The sequence below is a fragment of the Dermacentor albipictus genome, chromosome 6 (assembly GCF_038994185.2).
Source record: "Dermacentor albipictus isolate Rhodes 1998 colony chromosome 6, USDA_Dalb.pri_finalv2, whole genome shotgun sequence".
In the NCBI taxonomy this organism is placed as follows: Eukaryota; Metazoa; Arthropoda; class Arachnida; order Ixodida; family Ixodidae; genus Dermacentor; species Dermacentor albipictus.
In genome coordinates, this window is record NC_091826.1 from 69683128 (window position 1) to 69704878 (window position 21751).

Genomic DNA, 21751 nt, shown 5'->3' on the forward strand with positions numbered 1-21751 from the left:
AGCCTTCACACTTTTGACAAAGAATGCACCACTGCACAACTGGTCCCATGCTTTTGGGAAAGTTCGCAAGTGGGATAACAAAAGCGCACTCAATCTTTTCATGCAGTTTTTCTAGCAGAATATATAAGCAATGCTGCCCGCTGCCTAGTATTGGTTACAAGCACTGCAAGGCAAAGTGTTTCTGATCAACAGCTAATGCAAAACTTCACGATACATTCGAAAGGACAAGCCCAAATGTAGCATTCCTATGACAACGGCTATACCATGACAAGTTGTGCTTGCTAACACGGATTCGATGCTCTGAGCTGGACGTGACGAGCAGTGGCCTGGTACTTCAGAAAGTGCCACAAGCAGTCACTTGCAATCTTCTAGACATTGGTTGCTACAGACCACGATCCTGGCGATCAGTTTTAACATCCAAAGCTAGACTCTAAGATATGTCCGGCAAGATGTGGTGGTCTGCTGATCATTTCACAACATCTCCGACAAGACATGAAAGATGGCTTCTCCGACAAGTGAAGGTGGGTAAAAAAAAGATATTGCCACACATTCTTTTGCCACAAGGTTGGGAGAAGGCAGCAATTGTGAAGACATTTACAACTAGCTGTCCACACGGAAAAAAAAGAAAGACGAAAGCCTCCTCACAGTTGGCACGATCACAGTTACGAACGTGCTCGGGCAGCAAGGCCCTTGTGAGCTGCAGTTTGGGCCACAACTTTGATATTCGAAGAAAAGAGGGAATAAATCTCTCCTCTCTGATCATTAAAATGCGGGTTGAGTACACATTCCCAGTCAACCTATCTCGCCAAAAACAGTGCAGGAACTTTGGCAGATAGCTTTTCTGCCAAATAACGTTTCCTCATCAACTAGTTTCTTTGGCCATTCAGACCTTGTCGCCTGCAAGCGCAGAACCACCTCAAAATTGGGCAGTCACAATCAAGACCTGTCAATTGATTTCATTACTTGCATCAACTACCACATCATTCTCGCTGCTCAGTCTTTTTGACAGTTATTCCTTCACCGCCTGCATAGTCTGCTGCTCTAATTTCTTACATTAATGATCTGGGTGTCGTGAAAATGAACTCCTTCAAAGGTCCTAGTCTAATGAATTCATCCAATAAAGTTTTCCTGCCTGACAAGTGTGCCTACACAAAATGAAAAGGTAATTTGGAAAGTATGCAAGTGTCTGGCTACATTACTCGCACAGTGCTATAATAATTGGCAACTATCGCTCATCTGTAACCAGCACAAGCACTTCATCATCATCATCAGCTCAACAAAATCGCATGGTTTAAGATGAAGACCTCAAGCGGAGAATGTGAGCCAGAACTATAAACGGCGCAGTCTGCAAGGGTGACTCTACAGGTGCATATTGAACCTCTCAAAAATAGAAGCAACGTCGCCATCAGGCTCTTAAAATCGACTTTTTCTTGACGAATGGTGCACCACCAGTCCATGCTGGAAGCAGCACATACTGCAAGTACTGCTTTCTCGGGGGACCTGAAGAAATTGCAAACAGAGTAACACCAGCATTGCAAATACTTAAGTGTTGTCCCTAGAAGCAAGCCTGCCATGAACAGTTATGTCTAAACTGCCCACTGATTTTAGACTCCAACTTTGAACAGAGGTGGCATTGTATGATATGTTTCGTTTAGATAATGAAACGTTGCCTGTAACCCCAAAAAGCTTTAGAGCAATTCCACATCACGAAAGTAGAACAACTTGTTAGCCTTTATTTCTGGCCATGGAAAGTGTACTTGTACAAAATAAAATTTTTGTTTTGTGTTAAAATTTATTAAATATTAGTAATTGATTTCATGAGCTATCCAACTAAAAGTAGCTCCGGCTTATCAAAAGGCTATAGGGATCGAAACAAGGCCCTATAGCCCATGGGACGTGTTGTGGGTTAGGCTGACAGATAAGACGACCGTTCAGAACAGAAAGCAAGAAAGAACTGATGTTTTATTCTCCCGAGCACCTGCCTCAAGCAGCCTGAGCATGGCGATGCAGGAACATGGCCAAGTTGGGCTGCATCCTAGTAAAGCAAAGGAGCCACTACAAAAAAAATAAAACAAAAAAAGGAGGTTTACCGCTGGGGGCACCGGACGTGTGCTCGGCTAACCCTTTTTTGAGGCGATTGTCCTGGCGCCACAGCGAGCTTTGCGTTAAGTTTCCCGTGATGAATTAAGAATACTGAGGTACCAAACTCAGCGTGTCCAAAATGACACATTGGGCATTGTGGGCTCCATACTCTGCCTGGATGCCCCACATGTTGTTCGAATAGATTAGAAATGCATGTCATTGGCAGTGACGCCAAACCAAGACAGTTAAGTTCTCGGTAGGAGGTACAGTGGTGACCCCTGTTCTGCGAAGGTAAAATCGTCACATACAAGGCAGAATGCAAAGAATGATTCCACCAACCTGACAACAGGCGGCGCCATTGCTCTTAAGAAAATCTTACACGTTTTTTGACCAGGATTGTTCAGATGAGTACTATTAAATCTATCTAGATATCAGATCTAAACACTACACATGACATAAATGTGCAATGTAAAATGCCACCTCTGCAAAAAATTAAGGGTCCCAGCGAACTATCACCTTAGCAAGGAGAGTCATATATACAAGGTGCTCTTAGAGACAGCACTTGATATCCGCACACTTGCCTTCAATAACAGCTCCAGCTCGTAAAAGACACATACATAGCTTTCCACCAAGCCAGATGTTTTCAAGGTGCAAGCAAGATGAGGTGTAACTGATTTGAATGGTGCTTTCACAGAATTACAATTTGCGACTTGGCAAGGTCACTGTCTGGACTAGATCCACTAACACAGATGCGCAGTGCTGCGTGTTCTTGTTCCACGTCAATCTACAAAACTTCGAATGACCTTACGCCATGCCACATAATCTCCCTACCTTTCTGCATGCTGAAAATTGCTTTCCTGTGTCCACAAGACTGACAAGCCCAATGAGAAAATCAAAATACTGTTCCGAAATTATTTTAGAAAAAAAAAAGTTAATTATTTTCGTGGAATATAGAATGCAGCTGTGCTATATGAAAATTCTTGGACCCTTGGTAGTATGGTGATCGACAACCACTGTCATTATCTCAGTGCAGATGATTAGCAGGTTCAAAGCAGAGGCTGAAACACAACAGAGTGACAGGGGAACCATTTTTAATCAGCATGCCAGAAACAAAAAAAAAAAAGCTGGTAAATCAGGAGGCATATGAAATGAAAGACATTTGAGACGATCGACCTTAGCATTGCAAAAGCAAGCTTGGGTTGCAGTTATAGAAGCTATAAAAATGCTGTCGACTTTCAGAAATGCATTACAAAATTAAGAACGCCAGAGCTGAAAATATGCTGCGCTCATTCTGATCTGCTCGCAATACAGAATTATCTGCAGTTATCTTTGTCCTCCAGCAACTAAATTACGAGCAGTAGTATGTAGGCTTTAGCTGTCATACGGCTAGGCTGAAACACGAAAGCTTGCTGCAGGCCTTCCACAAGCAGAGGCAAGCACAAACAACAGTGCAGCACAGAATATGCAGTGTAACTTGCTGCTTCACAACAAGAATTTAAAAGAAGCAAGAACAGACAATTTAAAAAGTATGGAATCGTGGCAGCTTCTTTGAGTACTGTTACTGCATGAATGCTCACCTTCATATGGGCAGTTGCTCATAAAAAAAAATATTCATAATCAACCCATTCAAGCAGCCACACGGTCACAAACTTGAAAACCTAGCCACGAAGTGATAGACACCACAATTCCAAGTTTACTATGCACAGCCCAACAAATGCCCTGTGCTGCACAGCCACATAGGCAAACTAGAGCCGAATGTGTTCGGCGGGAACCGTGTTGCAGAGACCAACCACAATGAGGAACCACCATGCACGCTTGAACCTCATGAACAGACGTCCCGGCAATGGCAGACGACAACATCACTACCTCCCCACCACACTCCAGTTGTTTGCAGCAGAGGATTGCCGCACAGTACCACCGGCACAACGAGAATCATGTTGTCACTCGTTTCCATCGACTTGCACACACCCGCATACCCTTTCACCATCCATCGTCGGCAGTGCATTGCACCGACAACGTATAGCACAGTGCAATCGCGCCATCAATCTGCCTTGGTGCTGATACGCTGATACCCTTTGGAGCCAGACGATGAATCCAGCTGTTCCCAGCCGTTGTCGTCGTCCCACCCGGAATCCCAGTCGTGGTTTGCCGACGAGCCACCGCCCTTGCCCGACGACTCTTCGCCAAAGTCGATGAGGAGCTTCTCATCGCCGGCCTTCTTCTTGGACGAGAGTGACTTTGTTGGCGAGAGCTTTGACGTGGGTGACTTGGCCGACGAGCTTTTGCTGGAGCCCCCCTGTTTTGTCGAAGACGAACTCTTGGATGCAGATGCCTTTGCCTTTGCAGACGACTTCTGTGACGGTGAAGATGCAGTCGTCACAGGCTCCCAAGCATCCCCAGCTTCCCAGTCATTCCAATTGTCATTGTTCTCGTGGTTTGTGGGCTTTGCAGGAGAACTGGAAAAGGAAGTAAGGAAACACATAAGAGACTTAATTCCTGGATTATGGCTAGCAAGCACAACAGCCTGATGCCACTTACCACCATACTTTGCAGCAGCCTTAGTTTCAGATTGTAGTTTGTAGTGCTCTCTCCTGTGCATCCTTTACTAATTGTGCAATAGTAGTCAGGAGTGTGTGTTTGCATGCATGCATGCGTGCGTGCATGTGTGGAACTTTTTGAGATCAAATGTTATCCAGCATCAGTCCTGCAGCTTTCGGATTGTCACAACGTTTTTAACTTTAGCCATAAAGCCAACAAAGGGATGAGTGAAAATGCACTGCCAATTCCTTCCCACTTTCCCATTCACTTTTCACTTCACCCAGCTATGGGTGGATGATCAGACAAACTGACAACAGCTTGCAAAACAGTAATCATGGGTGAAAATGAGAGGCCTAGGCCACAGATGTATACAATGGTAAATAAATTTTTTCAGAAGCATGCAAATGGCTCCTTTTATGGTTTGTTACTTACTGCGACGATGTCACAACAGCACAAATAAAAATGCCCATCTCATTCCCACAGTGTACACCAAGTTGACATTTTCAAATTCCCAGAGTTTTCCACGTTTTCCCTGAGTGCCATTGCAACATTCCCTTGGTGACACAGAACTTCGTTCTATATGGATACGTGCTGACACCATGTCGCCCGATGCTGTCGCTCTCTAGTAAGCATGTTAAAGAATTAAAAAGAAAACTACTACAGTGTGAATAGTAAGGAGTAGTGTTCATATTATTCAAAAAGAAAACAGAAGGGAGGGGTTAGTAAAATGCACAGTGAACAAAATATCTTAGAAATAAATGGTAAAGACCATTGCAAATCGGTCGAACATTTTCAAATACAAATAAAAAGAGATGCATACAGAAGCAAATATTTTCGAATATGAGCCATTTCTATCAATTGATAGCAAGCTCATAAGTATGAAGCCTCCACTTAGTCACAAGTAAGACTCTCTCAGCAGCTGGAAAGTCAACCTCAATTGTCCTGACATACTCTCAGCCTGTGCACAATGTTTCAGTGTTGGGTCTCACTGCTTTAAAGAATTTCTGCCAGTGTTCCTGCGCAGCTATCGAAAGTCGCTCCCATGGCGTCGGCCGATGCAGCTACATTGCGAGAAAGGGGTCATGCTCAAAACTATGCTGCACCCGCACTTCAATTTAGTGATGAGGACTCAAGATATGGTTTCGAGATTCAAGCTCTGATGGTGACAATGTTTTGAGTCGGCATGGGACATCCGCAGCTCTTCTCCGGCGAGTTGCCTTTATGACCTTGAGCGCTCTCCTCCTTTGTGTGCGCTTATCCGCCTATCTTTTTGCACAACCTGAGAGCTCTACTGATTATCTTCAGGGTGCCTACTTCACTTGTTTATGATGTGCTGCCGTCGGTAGCAAAAAAACTTCTGTTCACGCCAAGAAGGCCGCCCATAACACATCTCGGCCCAGCACTACAGACCAGTGCAAGACAGTTTAGAACAACGTGGGATTTCATTCTACTCTTCTCTGCAGAGGTGATAAAGACAATCTGCAAAAATGCAAACAGCTATGCTTGGATGCATAATATTGTAGTTGCCCAGCTACACTGAGAGCCATCGTTCCTGGAAAAGTTGCATGACTCTAGACTAACTGGTGAAGTACATTCCTTAGATTTCCCATCGGACCATCCTCAGCAGCTGCCGAAAAGGTGGAAATGAAAATGTGTTGCGAGGACCGCAAAGTTGAACAAAAATCTGGCCTTTTGTGGAAAAAGTGCTTCACAAACTTCACAAACTCCAGGAACTGCTTCATTGCATGGCCTGAGTGATGAACTGGTTTCAGTTTCTTTTTCGTATCCGAAAAATGGCAGTGTACTGAGCATTTATCTTTACAGACACTATTCCTCAGTTATTTATCTTTCAAATGCATATCCTGAATTTCCCTTGATATTAAGGTTTCTGTAGATATGTTTTTTATTGTTGTTTTTATTAACTGGCAGCAAAATGGCATTTTCTAGAATTTTTATGTTTTACCTAATACATTTTGTTGCCTGGCAACATATGTTTTTGGAAAGGGCATTTCATTATGCACAACATGCTATGCTGCAATGTGTGCTGAAATATTATTTGTAGCGGTAAGTAATTTTTTTGCCGGGACCTATAAAAAATGACCATTTTTTTGCAGTAACGAGAGTTAAGGGCTCAAATCACAGGCACGCCCGAAAAAGCCCTGAAGGCCTGCCTTATTAGGCATCCTTATACTTATTAGGCATACCGGTGCTCGTACTGTGACAGGAGACGGCGGGTGCACGCGTGTATAAGTAAGGAATACATACTCTGTCCCATGACATTTGCCCCTTCCCACGCTTGTTGAGCTTCACCGCAATACTTCGCGTATGCTTCACCGCGTAACATTCTTATATACTGAGGCGAAGCTGACTTTCGGGAACCGGCATTATGCAACGCCCCGTGCTTTCCTAAGCCAACCGCGAGGATTACAAAGGCGGAGTCGGTGCCATTGCTCACAGCGACGAATTCGTTCAATGAAAAACACGGCACCGAACGGCAGGAAGCTTATCGTCGATGCAGCCAGAGCTAGCGTTGCCGCAGTGGTCTACGTGCGAGTGCGCCGGTTCGAGGAGGCGAGATAATGAAAATGGCGATGGTGGTGGCTTTGATAAATGCCGTTTCGGACCTGCGGTCACGGCAAAAAGTCCGGAAAATCGGATGGCGAACCGTTGTTGTGTCCGAAATTTCGACGTTCTTATATATTGACTCTACGGCCGCGAAGCCGTCCGAATTATCGGGAATGTCCCAAATATCGGGCGTCCGGAAAATTGGTCGTTGACTGTGCGCTGGCCAGCTCCTCCAGCCGACGACACGGACGATTCCTCACTGTTACTCAAGCCAGCATTAGCGCGATTTTCGTTTCCTTTCAATAAAATTACAAATTTTCCCTGATACAAGCACACATTCCCTGAGTATTTCAAGACTGCTCAAACTCCCTGAGAATTCCCAGTTTTCCCAGTTGGTAGACAAGCTGCAGGCTCTACTAACACATAAAAAACATAAGGAGCACAATAACACTATCCATAGAGCACGGGGAGCAAGCTCCCTTAACTTGCCCCAATGTGCCCAATGTGCGCTCGACCAGAAAGGTCACAAATGCACAAAGGTCACATGCAATGTATGTGACATTCAAGTGACATGTAGACTGAGAAGCCAAAGGATGTGTCAGCTACTAGGCATTCACTCAAAATATCCTTTGCCAGTGGGTCACCATGTACTGTACAGTACACCTTAAAGGGACACTAAAGTGAAAAATGATTTCTTCTGCATCAGTAAATTACCGTTCTACAACACCAGAAACACCACTCTTACTACGATAAGACGTTTGGTAAGCCAGAAAAAGCGCAAGAACGAAATACGGGTGGCGACGCCTACTTAAGTTCCCGCATCTGGAGGCTGTGACGTTGTGTATTTTGATGGCATCTTCAAGGGCCTACTAATTATATATAGCGGTACAGATTGACTACATTGTTTTATTAAGGAACCAAATATTAAACATGGCAAGTTTCGCGAACCTATACTCAGCCAACGCGGCCCAAATGCGAAAACATACTTTGGAATCCTTGACGTCACGCTGACGTACCGGCGCTGGGGTTTAGGCGCGAAATTCAAATACTGATACTTGGACCTTCATTTTCTCATCTAATAATCAAACTATTTTTTTGAAATAACTGCCTGCAGGGTTCTCAAACAATGCTTCATTAGTCTAAACTAATTTATTGTTTCGCTTTAGTGTCCCTTTAAAGGGAACACCTATTTTGTATTCAAACTAAAATAAATTGAACGTAGGGTCAGCTTTATAGGACGAGAGTGTTTGTTGTGATGCATTAAGTAGACTTAAATTAGAAAAAAAAATTATTTCCTAGATTGTTAAGTGAAAATTGAGCTGTAATACCAATTTGATGTTCCCATTAACACCGCACCATAATGTCAAGTGCACCATAGTGTCAAAGCCATATGTTGGCCATATGTCAAAGAATGCCATCTGGCCAACAGCCAAGGGCCCTTTGCTGCACACAATCATGAATTTGCAAACCACAATGTGAACTAGCCATTCAGTTTTCCTAGTCCACTACATAGACTGCATTTGTATACTGTATCAGCTGCTCACGGAAGTGCAATGTGTATACATTGCTGGGATACCTACCTGCCCTCAAGTCGTGCTGACCACACACACACAGAACATATTCGTCAAACCAATCTTGTCAATATCTGGAGGAAACAGATGTCAAGTACACTCCAATGCTTCTATGGCAAGGCAACCAGTTCACCATAATATGCTGGTTAGAGGCATGAAATATGTACGTTTAATTAAAGGGTGTTCTAAGTGTCATCGCATATTGCCATCTCACATGTGAAGCAACTAGGAAACAAAGTGTTGAACAGCATTTACGCACCACAAACAGTTCTTAAAATACACAATCATGGCCTTGTTTGCTTGGCTTTCCTTGCTTTCATAACCCTGTATATCCTCAACTCCAAACAGCTTCAGCTGCCAAGTTTTGGAGTCCGATCCAGATCTAATCAGTTTGGTGTGGCCCTATATGTCCCAAGCCAAACAGCACCTCGTCTGCTTTTGAGACGAGATGTCCCATGTTTCAGTCAAGATAGGAAGGCCAAAAACGTGCCAGCGTGCGGCCTTTGCATGCTTGTTTTGAACAGGCAACCAGAACCACTTAAAGATTGGTTTGTTAACAGTGCTATTTATGGGAACACAGCGCCTAACTAATCTTGTCTGGAAATGTGGATTTAGTCTGCTGTTTGTTTACTTTGTGCTAAGGTCCAGTTTACAAGTGTTCCACCACAAGTTATTTAGGCCACTAATGCTGCGGTAGCCCAAACAGCAAACAAATGCAGTGTTCTAAAACACTAAGATAACACAGTTCCTATATGTTAAGTCAACAGCTCCTTTCATGATAGACAACAAGCAGACAGTCCCATTATGTTGAGCAAACCACAATGCCCACTAGGCCAAACCATGCATTGGGTGCAACATAAGGTAACACTGCATTTCAGCAATAACCTCGCGCTAAGCGATATAATGTGTGGATTCACTGCTGAGAGCACTAATTAACAGCAATGACTGGCTCTACCATCAGCTGATGGAGAAAAGTGCACGTTCAGTATCTTTTCTTTAGAAAGAACTATCCACCTCGCAAAAGCCTTCATTGGTGATGCGTACATCAAACTGTGCTCAGTGACACATCAAGGACACATCAGCACATGCCCCTCAAATGCAACTTCGCGAATAAATGTCGCCTTCTGAATCTTCTTGCTTTGTGGGGATGCTCGAATTTCTCGCGCCCCGGGCCTGAAGTTGACCTTCCCTGCACGAAATCGGTTCTCCTTGCGTTCGGCTTTCCCACATGGCAGACATGCAACAATGAGAGTCAAGAGTTGTAGTTACTTAGCTGCAACGAGAGATGGTGCGAGTGTTCAGATTCCCGGGAGTGCCACCTGACGAGACTACCAAGAAAACTTTCCTTGCATGAGAGGCCAGTCCACTCTGTAATCTATCACACATTACTGCCCATTTATACTGCAAGCTGCCTTGTTTCCAACACATACTGATCTTGGCTGTTTACATTGCTGAACCATTGGGGTCGTGCCTCTATATTGTGCTGCGCTATCTGTAACACAACTTTGTTTTCAGTTGGAGCACAGCATTGTGCCTTCATAAGAGATGGCTCTCCTGCATTCACGGCCTGTCACTGACTAATAGATACCGGGATTAATGCCATAGAAAGCATTGTATTAATTTAATGCAGAGCTATCGAATGCGAATGCATAGAAATGGAGTATACAGATATTTTACTGAGCAACAAATGTGTCTCACAATGCAGCAGTCTTGCAAAAGTAAAAAAAATGCTAGAGAGAATTTTATGAAGTGTCCCTGTCAATGCTTCCTTGACAAAAAGAAGGTCAGACATATACAACCATGAAAGCCAGAAAGTTGTTTATATTGGTGCTAACCTGCTCCACACTTCAATTCCTCTTTGGATGTGTCAGGACACTCAACAGCCAGCCAGTTAGATGCACATAGAAAGTTAGGAGCAGCATGGAGACAGCTAAGCGTAACAGTGAGTAGCGAACAGTATGGGTAGCTTTACATGCAGGTGCAAAACACGAAGGAGACTCGCATTGCGCAACAAGAAAACATGTCGTGATCGAGGAAGGGCACAAGAGGGTCGCCGCACCTAGCACCACTGTTGCCAGCTGACCAGTTCCAGCCGTCCTCTTCTCGTTCGGGGCTGAACGGCCGGTCATGCTGTTGAAGTAGTGGAGTGTCGCTGCAATCTGGATTCTGGTTCCTGTGGAAGACAGACACAGAGACACGCACATGCAGCAGACGGACAAGGACAGAGAACTGGACGCTGGGAGCACAGCAGTAAAAGCCACAGTAAAGGACAGTAAGACAGTGAAGGAGGCTGCAGCTAAGGACATTGCAAAATTGAGGCAACTTCACCATGTGACTCGCTCACGAGACAACTACAGCATGATCCACTTATAATGTTATTGCACATTATGGCAGATAGTTTACTATGATCTATAATCTTCCATATTGGCTGTACACAAAATCTAACCCTATACCCTCAAGTAATTTTTGTAGGAAACTATGAATTTGAATTTTGTCTATGTGGTGTGGAAGGTACTGAAAAATAGAATGACCATGGGAGCAGCAAGATCCCAGGGAAGTTACAGCGTTGTCTTTTTAAAGAAACAAACTGGATTAGTTCCACGAGCAGTTCAGGGCATTGTTTGGAATTGGTGATTATACCTCCCGACTTCAAACTTGTTAGTTATCATCAAACAATCATAATTTTATTCGAATGCGTTTTCACAAGTCTCACAAACTTCCTTGAAGCACAAACTGTTTATGCACAGAGAAATAGAATACTGCTCTGCATCAAAATCCCAAATGGGTTATAATAATTACGCGCAGGGGGCATCAAAGTGCGAAGCATGCCATTTGTTCGACATGAAAATGGATACAAAGTAGATGTTTCCAAACAAACCGCCACTTAATTATCACTACTGTTAAGACAAACAAAGGAGTCATTCACGCAGTCAACAGGCTAGACGGCAAGCAGAAAAAGAGCTTTGTTGCTAGCCAGCTTGCCAGCAGCCAGCTTGCACTAAAGTCGTCATGGTCACTGTGCTGGCATGCCACCAGGGCGATGAAAAGCCGCAATATAGTTTGGTTCACTTCTCGTTTATCTGCATCCATACAGCAGAGGCTGTTAAAGGAATACTAACATGGATACTTATTGTTTCTTGTGTTACGTGAAGGCTCAAGCCCAACCCAACCTAGAAAAGAAACTCGCAAGTGCTCAATGTCCCAAATATAATGCCCGTTTCTGCAGTTCAGTTTCGGGTTTTGTACACAGGAGCTGGAAGTGTCACGACATGATACACAGGCACGCTTAGTTTGTGCGACTGCTGATGAATGCACCCAGGAGAAATGCACGCAGCAATCAACATCATACCTTGCCTTATCATCCTATGATGTTGGCAAGTTTGACTCCAGGTCATGATGCTGTACTTAATGTCAATATCATCGGGGACGTTACATTGGGGGCCACCTTTGGTATCAAATTAGAGTATAAGTGTTTTCCAACCTCCACAATTGATAATTTGCATCATTTTAAGTGCAAGAAGTGCGTGATAAGAGCTTCCACAATTTTGAAAATATGTGCCAGTACTCCTTCCTAGGCTCACCAATATGGCATCTGTGATGTCATGGCTGAGCAAGCCATAGACAGAATAAGAGGTCAAATGCAAATTTTCGAGCCTCACAGTCAGATGAGAAACATAAGGTGCATGAAAGAAAACACGCTTTAGCTTTTATTTTGTACGTTTCTGACCACTAGACTGAATGTGTGGCTCCCTTGACAAGAACTCACAGGTATTTAGTTTAGTGACTAACGTCCGGTAGCACACCTTAAACTGAAAAGCTGCTCATCTTTAATTGCATGACATGGCACTGTGCCTTTCAAAGCTAAACACACTTAGACTAAGACAAAATACACAATGTGCCGAGATCAAAGTAGGTGCTAATTCCCAGGTGCCGTGGCCCCATAGTGAAGGTAGAAGAATGCAAGCAACATGCAGTGCACCTCAGAGAACTGCAAATGGTCGAAACTAACCTGGATAATGACACTAAGGAGTCCCTTGTAGCCCAGCTACAGATTTGTGAAGTTATTCAATAAGCGCTACCTAATTTCAGCAAGATCATGCCAATTTCTGGTTCATATTGAAGTTTGATTTTCCACATGCATAACAGACATCTGAACAAATAATTCCAAGGACACTGCCAACATTAAATGCAGTAAATGGCAGTGCATAAGTTTCTTTAGATTTTTTTTTTTAGTTTCGATGCTGTACTATCTTAAATATAAATAAGTCGGTCTTGGTTACCCAGCACATAAAGTTGGAATACAAACAAATCCAAGTATGGGGCAAGCTTCATGCTCTAGCATCGTGCAATATCCAGTGCAACCCACTGAACAATGTGCAGCATGAATTAACGATAACCATAACTGACAGCGTTGTTAATGACCACAGATTCACGTCTCAAGCTGTCAGTACTACCTAGACTGCGATGAGATGATCAATGTAGACTTCACAGACTCCAACTAACTTGCTCAGTCACCATATGTTAGCACTGAGCTTTGGTCACTAAGATATATGTATGATAGTTTAGCACTATCTTAAGAAAAATTTAGCCTCATCTCTACATTCAAGGAACCTTGGCCAATTTTTCATTGAAACATTGTTCCAAAACATTCAAGGCCTGTGGAGGCATTGCAAGCCGGTGCATTGATGGCCCAGTTGTTTGTTGCCATGAACAAAAAAAAAAAAAAAACTTAGGCAACACCTGTGTGCACAAACTTCGCATAATGGATGAAAGCTCAGACAATATGCTCGGAACAGCTGTTCCATAGTGCGCTGAAGCAAAGCATAAAAGGTTGCATGCAAGTGCTACTGTCGCTCTATAGCTTAACAATGATCATGCACTTTACAATAACAATGTGACAACTGCTGCAGTTTTGCTTAGTTACATTGCTACACCCAATTTTAACAAGGTTAATTAACTTTAAGGGAGCCACATGCCAGCTGTTGCGATTCCTGCCAGCTAATGCACTGAATGTTGCCTGCTAAATAACCACAGACATGGAGTATCGAATAGGTTTCAACCCACATTCTCTCCCGTCCAAACAAACGCTTGACTTAAACACGACAAAAGTGCACTTATCAAAAGTGAAAAAACAACATTCCGCTTTCTGTGTACTTATTAAATGCACCAGGAAAAACGTAACTGTTGAGCTCCTGTTACGTTTATGTCTACCTCACTTGTAAATAGCATGACATCGCTGACTCTAGCAATAACGCGCGTCATGTCTCAGCCAATGGCACCGTAACAGGTGGGTTAAATCACAAAAAACAACAAGATTATACTGGATGAGGGCTTAACGTTCCGAAGCTGCACGGTGGGCTTTGAGGGACTCCAGATTGATTTTTCACAGACCTGGGCTTTACTACTGAGCACACAAACCACGGTACACGAGCGTTTTTGTATGTGGCCGCGGCGGCCGGAAGTCGAACCCGCCACCTCGTGCTCTGAAGCAGAAACGTCATAGCCAATAAGCGAAATAAAACTACGCAGCATACGGTAATGTCGCGGCTATATCGGTAAAGTGTTTCGACAAAGTCGCCAAGGTTAGCTTCGATCAACTCGGGGGCTCACACTACTGTCATCACCTCTGGGGTATATATTTTACCTATTCTACACAACCTTCGAAGAAATGCGTTCCACACGCCTCTTCGTGGCATGGGGGGGAAGCAAGACTCGACTGCGACACGGACTCACTTTGCGTGGCGAGCCACCCTGCAACCCTTTCGCACGGCGGCTCCCTTGGTCGGTTCCTGCAGCAGCAGCGAGTGCTGACCGATGCCGGCATTCTTGTAGAGCCACTCCATAGTTCGCGGCAGCGGGCCAGCAACAGCTGTTGCCGTCTCCGTCTGCGAGTCGCCTGGCCAAGCCGGCGCTGCGCTCTCTCCGCAGCGTCTTGGCTCCTCCCGAGGATAACGCACAGCCGACGGCGTGCGCTCCGATTGAACCGCGGCGACAACAGACGACAACAGCAGACGGCGACAACAGACGACTGAAAGCGGTGTGTGTCGCGCACACGAGTGGTTGCGGGCGCGACGCGCGGTGTCTTAAAGACGTCCGTTATCGGCGGTCGCCCCCTACCGCGCCGCGACAACTGATCGGGCGCTCACGAGAGCGACGGATAATGCGAGGGAGGAAGATGAGACGAGGGGATGAGCCCGACGCAGTTTAGGCGGCGGACAGCCGCAGCGGATCGATGGGCGATTATCCCTGCGACCGCGGCAGCTCCGGCGAACATCCTACGCAGATTCGCCTCTCCGATGCCGCTCGCTAAATATAGCAGACGATCACAAAACGACGCCAACACAGTGATGCGAAGACGCTGCGCATGTCCTGCCGCGCGCTTGTCACTAGTTACGGCGAAAAGCTCTGCTCTCGGTCACACATGTACAGAGGAGATGGAGATCGGTGAGCCGCAAACCACAACAACGCCGACGATAGGCTGACACCACACGAACCACACAATCACAGGAACACGCGCACACAAACAGGCGCCGGTGACGTACTAGTAAGTAAGAGCTATACAAACAGAACAAAACGAAAGGGTTGGCTTCTGTCGTCGATGCTCGTGGTCGAACCGGAAGCCCAACTGTCAAAAACAGCACCTCGTCGATTCCAACATGGCCGCGCCCGGTAGCCACACGTCGTCTGCAACGCGCCCACTGGCCAGACGAGCGCGCGCGCGCGTCGTCTGCTTCGGCCGACTAGATCAGACTACTTCGTAGCGCACGCAAAAGCAACGCCGGAAAGCCAACCCTCCTTCTACGCTCGCCAGCGCGTCGAGCGTGAACCGGCAAGCAAACGCAACAGTTGGACAAAAGCGAGCGGCGGCAGAGGCGAGCGACGTCGCTGCATATCTTGGCCAACGCCCGCCTACACGCAGCCGCTGGCGAACGAGAGAGGGGAGAAGGGAACGTGAGCGCCCAGGTAGACAGTTGCAAAGAAAAGCAAAGTGGGCGAGCTCACGGGAGAAGCAAAAGTACTACAACCGGGAAGGACGAACACGTTCGTTCGAGAAATGCGCAACGAAACAAAAAGAAAACGCGCCGGCCGCCGAGCCCGGCGAGCGAGCGATTCAGCGGCGCAGTTCCGCGACCGGTCGCCAGAGGTCAAAGCGAAACAAGTGGAAAGGAAGACCGCCGCGCGAGAAACTAAAAGAACAAAAGAAACACATGAAGAAAACACCGGGCAGTCGAGCCAGACCCCCGCGGAAACCCGTTCGCTCACCATTCGCTCGCGTTCCTAAAATATAGACGCATTTTCGCCCACTTTCTTTATTTCCTTCGCGAGACTCCTCAAAGTCTCCCTCGGCAGGTTATTGCATGCCCTTCTTTTTCCCGACAGAATCGTGGCGCACTTCGAGACGTAGCTCGATACACGCCGTCGGCAAAGAAATGAGAGCTACGCGCGCGCTGACTCCTTACACTAGTGCACATCTGACAGAACCAGAGCACAATGAACGGCAGTAGGTTAGTTTCTTTGTTCACTGCTTTTCGAGCAGACTACCCAAGCGCGCAAAAGTGCAGACGACGTACGGCTCGGTGTTGCGGAAGAGCCCGTCGTCTGCTTCAGTGACGAGAAGCACACGACAGCCAGGAAGCCGGCTCACAGGAAACGCCGCTCGTCTAATCCATCCCGCTCTACGACAGCGGCCTCGTTGATTAGGTAATGCGAGCGCCAGCAATTAAAAACGCAAGCGAACAGATATTTTCTTTGTTGTTTTGGTATTCGACTCGACTTTCAACGCCCGGGATGGGTTGTCGGAAGCCAAAGGCAGCTTGCCAAAACGACACGAGCGTCAAAGCGGGGAGCACAACGAGCCGTCCTCGCAAAGCAAGCAAAACAAGGCGGGTGACAGATACGGCTGGGAAGTCCTTCACCCCGCGTCCTTTTCGAAACCAAGGGTTGCTTCCTGCTTCAACGCAGCTGCGTCAACAAGCAGATTCCAGTGGTGAAACGCCGCAGGGTTGTCAGAAACGTAAAGGCAACGCAACCCCTATAGCACTTTGCAGGCGACCGAAGTTCGAGGGGCCACAGACTGAAGAGGATGCGACGGCGACGGCAAAAATTCGTTTACAAACACCGTGTTTGACTTTAAACCAGTCCAGACGGCAAACACACAAAGAAAAATGACGAAGGAAGGAGCGCAAGACACGAGGGCACGACACGTACACTTCTTTCTCCGTCCCTTGTCTTCGAGCTGAGTTTTGTTTGTAACCATAAGTCCAATCAAACTAACCCAGTTTGCAGTCCTAATTAATGAAGAGAGAATCCAACACTTTCACAAAGCCGGCGAGCGCAACCTGACACTGAAACTGACACGCCAGTGCAGTTAAATAACACCGATCGTATGGTTCTGGAATGCTTGAGGGCGTTTATTTACGACCAGTGGCGTAGCAACAAGGCGGGCCGGGGGGCCGTGGGCCCCGGGTGCAAGGGGCCGGAGGGGGGGGGGGGGGGGAGGAGGGGTGTCATATACGTCTGAAGACACCCGGAACTTGATATCCTCGCCTTCCTCGACTATAGCCGGGGAGGGGGGGGGGGGGTGACAGAAGACCTATGGGCCCCGGGTGCCAGACGACCTAGCTACGCCACTGTTTACGACACGTACACAATGTTACACCAACATACTGGAGTTATTTTTGCCCAACAAGGCAATCGTCTTCATCCTCGCAGTTTCGTTTAGACGCTGTACGCAGGGGACTTCTCTGTCAGTAACGTTTATCGCGTTTAAAAGGTTCTCGACAGGCAAGCACCAGCAGATTTCCACGAGAATAACGATTAAGGGACTGGACACAGTATCCAACGGTGTAATATCCTGGCGGTGTATACGAGAATGACGATCACCTTCTAAATGGTGTAACAATACAAGGTTGTATACGAGAATGACAACTTTCTAAAGGGTATAATACTGAAGGTGTGCCTGCAATGTAAATGAGACTAACGATTACTCCTAAAGTACAAAGTTGTATATGAGAATGACAACTTTCTAAAGGGTGTAATACTGAAGGTGTGCCTGCAATGTAAATTAGACTAACGATTACTCCTAAAAGGGTGTAACATGGCACGGGTGCATACGAGAAAGGCGTTTCGTTGTCGAAATTTGCTCCATAAAGAGTGTAACGTTTCTTTAGGGGTTGTACAAGATGTCATCACAGTTCTTCAATCACTCCATGTGGCAATGACCCCGCCCCCACACACACACGCTCAACTTCAAGAACGAGAATTTAGGCCATACTTGGTATACCTGCGGTAGAAAATTTAACAAGATCAGTCTGGCAAATTAGTTCGGCCGAATTCCGCAAGGTGGAGGGAGGTTCGTGAACGGAAAAATTAGATAGTTTTTTTTTATTAGGGGGCCTCAACGCTTGCGTCCCCCTAATCGAAAACTCTCTATTGACATCCACCCGTATGTAGCTCGAAGCTACAAAGGAAAAACGCACGGCTTTCTCAGAAACAAAAGCTTCGTAGTTGAGGAAATTTGTGTGGGTTTCCTTTGTAGCTTTCGTGCTACATTCGGGTGGATGTCAATTTTTCCGTTCGCGAATGAGATCGGCTGCACACTTCCCACCGCACAAATACCTGAACAATACGAAACGAGGGCGCGTCTCTTCGCGCGGCGTGGACTTGAGCAACTGATCACGTGAACAAATATCCAATAACTAGCCCACCGAGATGCCCTATATAACTAAACTACAAGAAGCGACGTTCGGGCGAAGAATGAAATTGCGCACTCTTTTTGGCGTGCAATCTTGCGACGAAACGATAATCATCATCACTGTTCCATGCACCGCACGTGTGTCGCTGGCGAAACGAAATGGCCACGATATTTGCGACTCTTAGCGTGACAAGATGACACCCTTAAATCGTGTATAACCTTGCGAGAGCTTCGCATGCTCTCGGATGCCCCCCCCCCCCCCCCCCTTTTATAATGAAATGGATCACGGATGATCGGAGCTTGAAAGAGAATCAGTCAAATGAATACGGACCCTGTCCACTTGATTTGATACACATATGCGGCCAAAAGATGTGTCGCTATTTCCCTCGTTCCTTTAAAGTGGCACGCAGTTGAGTCGTCATAAAGGGAACGACCGCCACGTAGACTTTTCTGTCCTATCCCGGATCACTTCACGGGGCACCCGTACAGACGGGCACTTCACAAAAAGCGGGGGGACCATTCTTTTTCGTTTTCAAACGAACCAAAGAAACTTTCTCGACCAACAATGGAAGGCAAGGAAAGAAAAAAAGACAAAATGGCAGCAACGGCGACGTCGTGCGTGCTTCTGAGGGGCCCACGTAAGCGGCTGCCGAACCAACGCGCGTGCAGACGACGTCTTCTCTTCACAATCTATGGGGGTGGCGGCCATGCCGCTGTGCTCTCGTATGTACTACGTCCTTCAGATCTGGTTACGCCCACGTTTCCCTGATGACTTCACCGCGCGGTCTCTCTCTCTCTCCGGCGGCAAAAACGAAATAAGAAATTCGTCAAATGACAATGAGATAAAAAAAGAAGAAGAAAAGACACCATGCAGCTTCGACACGCACGAACGGCCGCTTATAAGGAAACCGGCCTTCCCTCCCTCCTAAGCCTTCTCTACCGTTGTGACGTTGTTTTTGTTTGCGGCGATCGCGCCCTCGGCGTGTACGCAAATTCGAAACGGCGGGCGACAAATCGGTTATCGCGGTGGCTCCGCGGGAGCGCATGCGTTCTTTTAGAGGTTACGCGATACGTGTGCAGCGATCCAGACGCCGCGGCCGATATTTTATGTGCGCCGGGCAAAGTGGACGCCATCGCCCGGCTACCCGCCCTATTAAGGTCGATTACATGCGCTCCTGCACGAAGAGAGTTATGCAGCCTTCCCGGCGTTTAGTCCGTCTGCTTCGCGGCTTCTCGCGTCGTCTGCTCAGATTGCGGGCGAGCGAGCGCGTATCGAAACGTGGGCGGAGGCGTAGTACGACCGCCCGCACGAACTGTTACACTGGTTGTAACAAGCAGGCAATGGTCAACCCATATCATCTTTATATATATATATATATATATATATATATATATATATATATATATATATATATATATATATATATATATATATATATATATATATATATACACACTCTGTATCTGTGCCCGTCGAATCACCACAGAAATGCCGTCGCCTTCAAGGTGCTTTTCATGTACACGGTGAGCACCATATTTCGGGGCAGGACAGCGACAAGCCAATGGCGGTAGAAGGAAAAAGTTGTCTGTACTCTAGAAACAATGATGTTAATGTGCGCGGCGGTAACAGATTATTTCATTTTGAAGAGCTACTAGCATGTGGAAGATATTCGCATTTCACCCATCGCCACTCCTTTATTCATGCCTAAGCTCTTTTAGTTTTGTTTTGTTAGCAGCGAGCACGAAAAAGAAGCGAGAAGCGCGCTCAAGACGAACTCCACAAAGTAGCGGCACAGCATAGATATAGCCACCATAGTCATAGTTCCAACGACGACCGCTTCTCAATGCTTTGCCGATGACCTCGTGCAGGCAGGGAACTTACAGTCAGTTGGATGTGGTCAACCACGCGGTACGTAAGTTTACATCAGTATTCCACCGAAACAATGCGAATTGTGACCAGCCGGTAGCTTTCGAGAGGATGACACTGTCGTCAAGCGCACCAAAGGAGCGCATGGAACCCCCTTTCAAGCGCGACCAGAGCCACCACTTAGAAATGGAAATCACATTACGAACAGAAAGCGAGTAAATGATACAGATGCACAAATTTTCGCTTTCTAATGAAATTTTTAAAAATCTCTTTATGCTCTTGAAACGTATTTTTTCAATGTAACAGTGGAGTAAAGTGCATAGTAACCTAAACAAAAACAAGCAACGAACTGAAGGACATCGAAGGACCAATCGACGGCGTGCTTCTCACGCAAGACGTATCAAAGGTCGTCTCAACGATAGCAGTGCGTGAACCCAAGTTATTGAAAAAAAAAATAATAATAAAAACATGTTACTGGTCCACGGTGAAATCGCAGCCGGCTGTGAGCGACAGATTAGTTTTTCTTTTATTGTTCAAAAAAAAAAAGGCGCCAGGAAACACAGCCACTGTTTCTCGAGAGAAGAGCGTGACACACACACACACAAAGAAAGAAGAAAATCAAAATAAATGAATGCTCTTCCCAGCACAATATTCGTAGCACGGAGGGACGCGCTCGTGATGTCGTCTGCTTAATTAGTGGTAAAACAGACGACGGTTGCGATATAGTGCCACGTCTGCCGCGAACCACCTCCATCCACTTGGAAGGGTGATTCGTACTATGCAAAAGGCGGCTCGTCGCGTTCGAATGCCGGATGGAAGCCAGCTTGTGCTGTTGGCACAATATTTGCGAGAGAGAGCCTGCTTAGTTCAAAACGTAACCGCATGCTAAGCTTGTCTGCAAGCGCCAAACGAGGTGACTTCAAGGCGGAAATGCAACTGCCAACAAGGAGGCTGCTTCCCTGTGAGCACAATCACGTCGTAACGACACTGCTCATCTGGACACAGCCGGTCGGCGGCTGCTCAGGAAGCCAGCGGCACCATCACTGGCCAATGCGCATCTGCAAGAAAGGACTTCGCCATACACGGTAGAGGCGAGCGCCATTGTTGAAATCGTTATTATCCACAGGCAGAGAGGCGTCCCGGAAAGACTATTGAGGATGCGGTCAGCGGACGCGCACGGGGCTGTCGTCTGTTCCCATGGTGGCAAAGCAGACGACAGCTTGCGATACACTGTTATGCCTACGACGAACCATCGTTTGCACGGAAAGGATGCGCAGACGTCGCTGGTGACGCATCGAGTGCTAGAGGGTCCCAGAAGCGAAGACAAATTCTATTGTTATACGCTCGTCGCCGCCATTGGTGACGCATATACAAGCAGCTCGGCGGCGCACTGTCTACAACGCTATTATTAACTTGGTCCGAAGCTGCAAACAA

General features: G+C 46.4%; 1 protein-coding gene across 4 annotated transcripts in view; it reads right to left on the minus strand.

The window, feature by feature from the left end:
* Positions 1-3156: 3156 nt before the first annotated feature.
* The window catches only part of ArfGAP1 (ADP-ribosylation factor GTPase-activating protein 1), a 70926-nt gene continuing 52331 nt past the window's right edge, over positions 3157-21751 (minus strand). For 3 of the 4 annotated variants that reach the window (XM_065442556.2, XM_065442554.2, XM_065442555.2), the window contains 2 exons: positions 10816-10929; positions 3157-4538 (listed from right to left, as the gene is read on the minus strand). In XM_065442556.2, coding sequence (XP_065298628.1) covers positions 4124-4538; positions 10816-10929 — 529 coding nt within the window. In that variant the 3' untranslated portion in view covers positions 3157-4123. The remainder of the gene's footprint in view (positions 4539-10815; positions 10930-21751) is intronic. The other variant, XM_065442557.2, reaches the window with a different exon arrangement.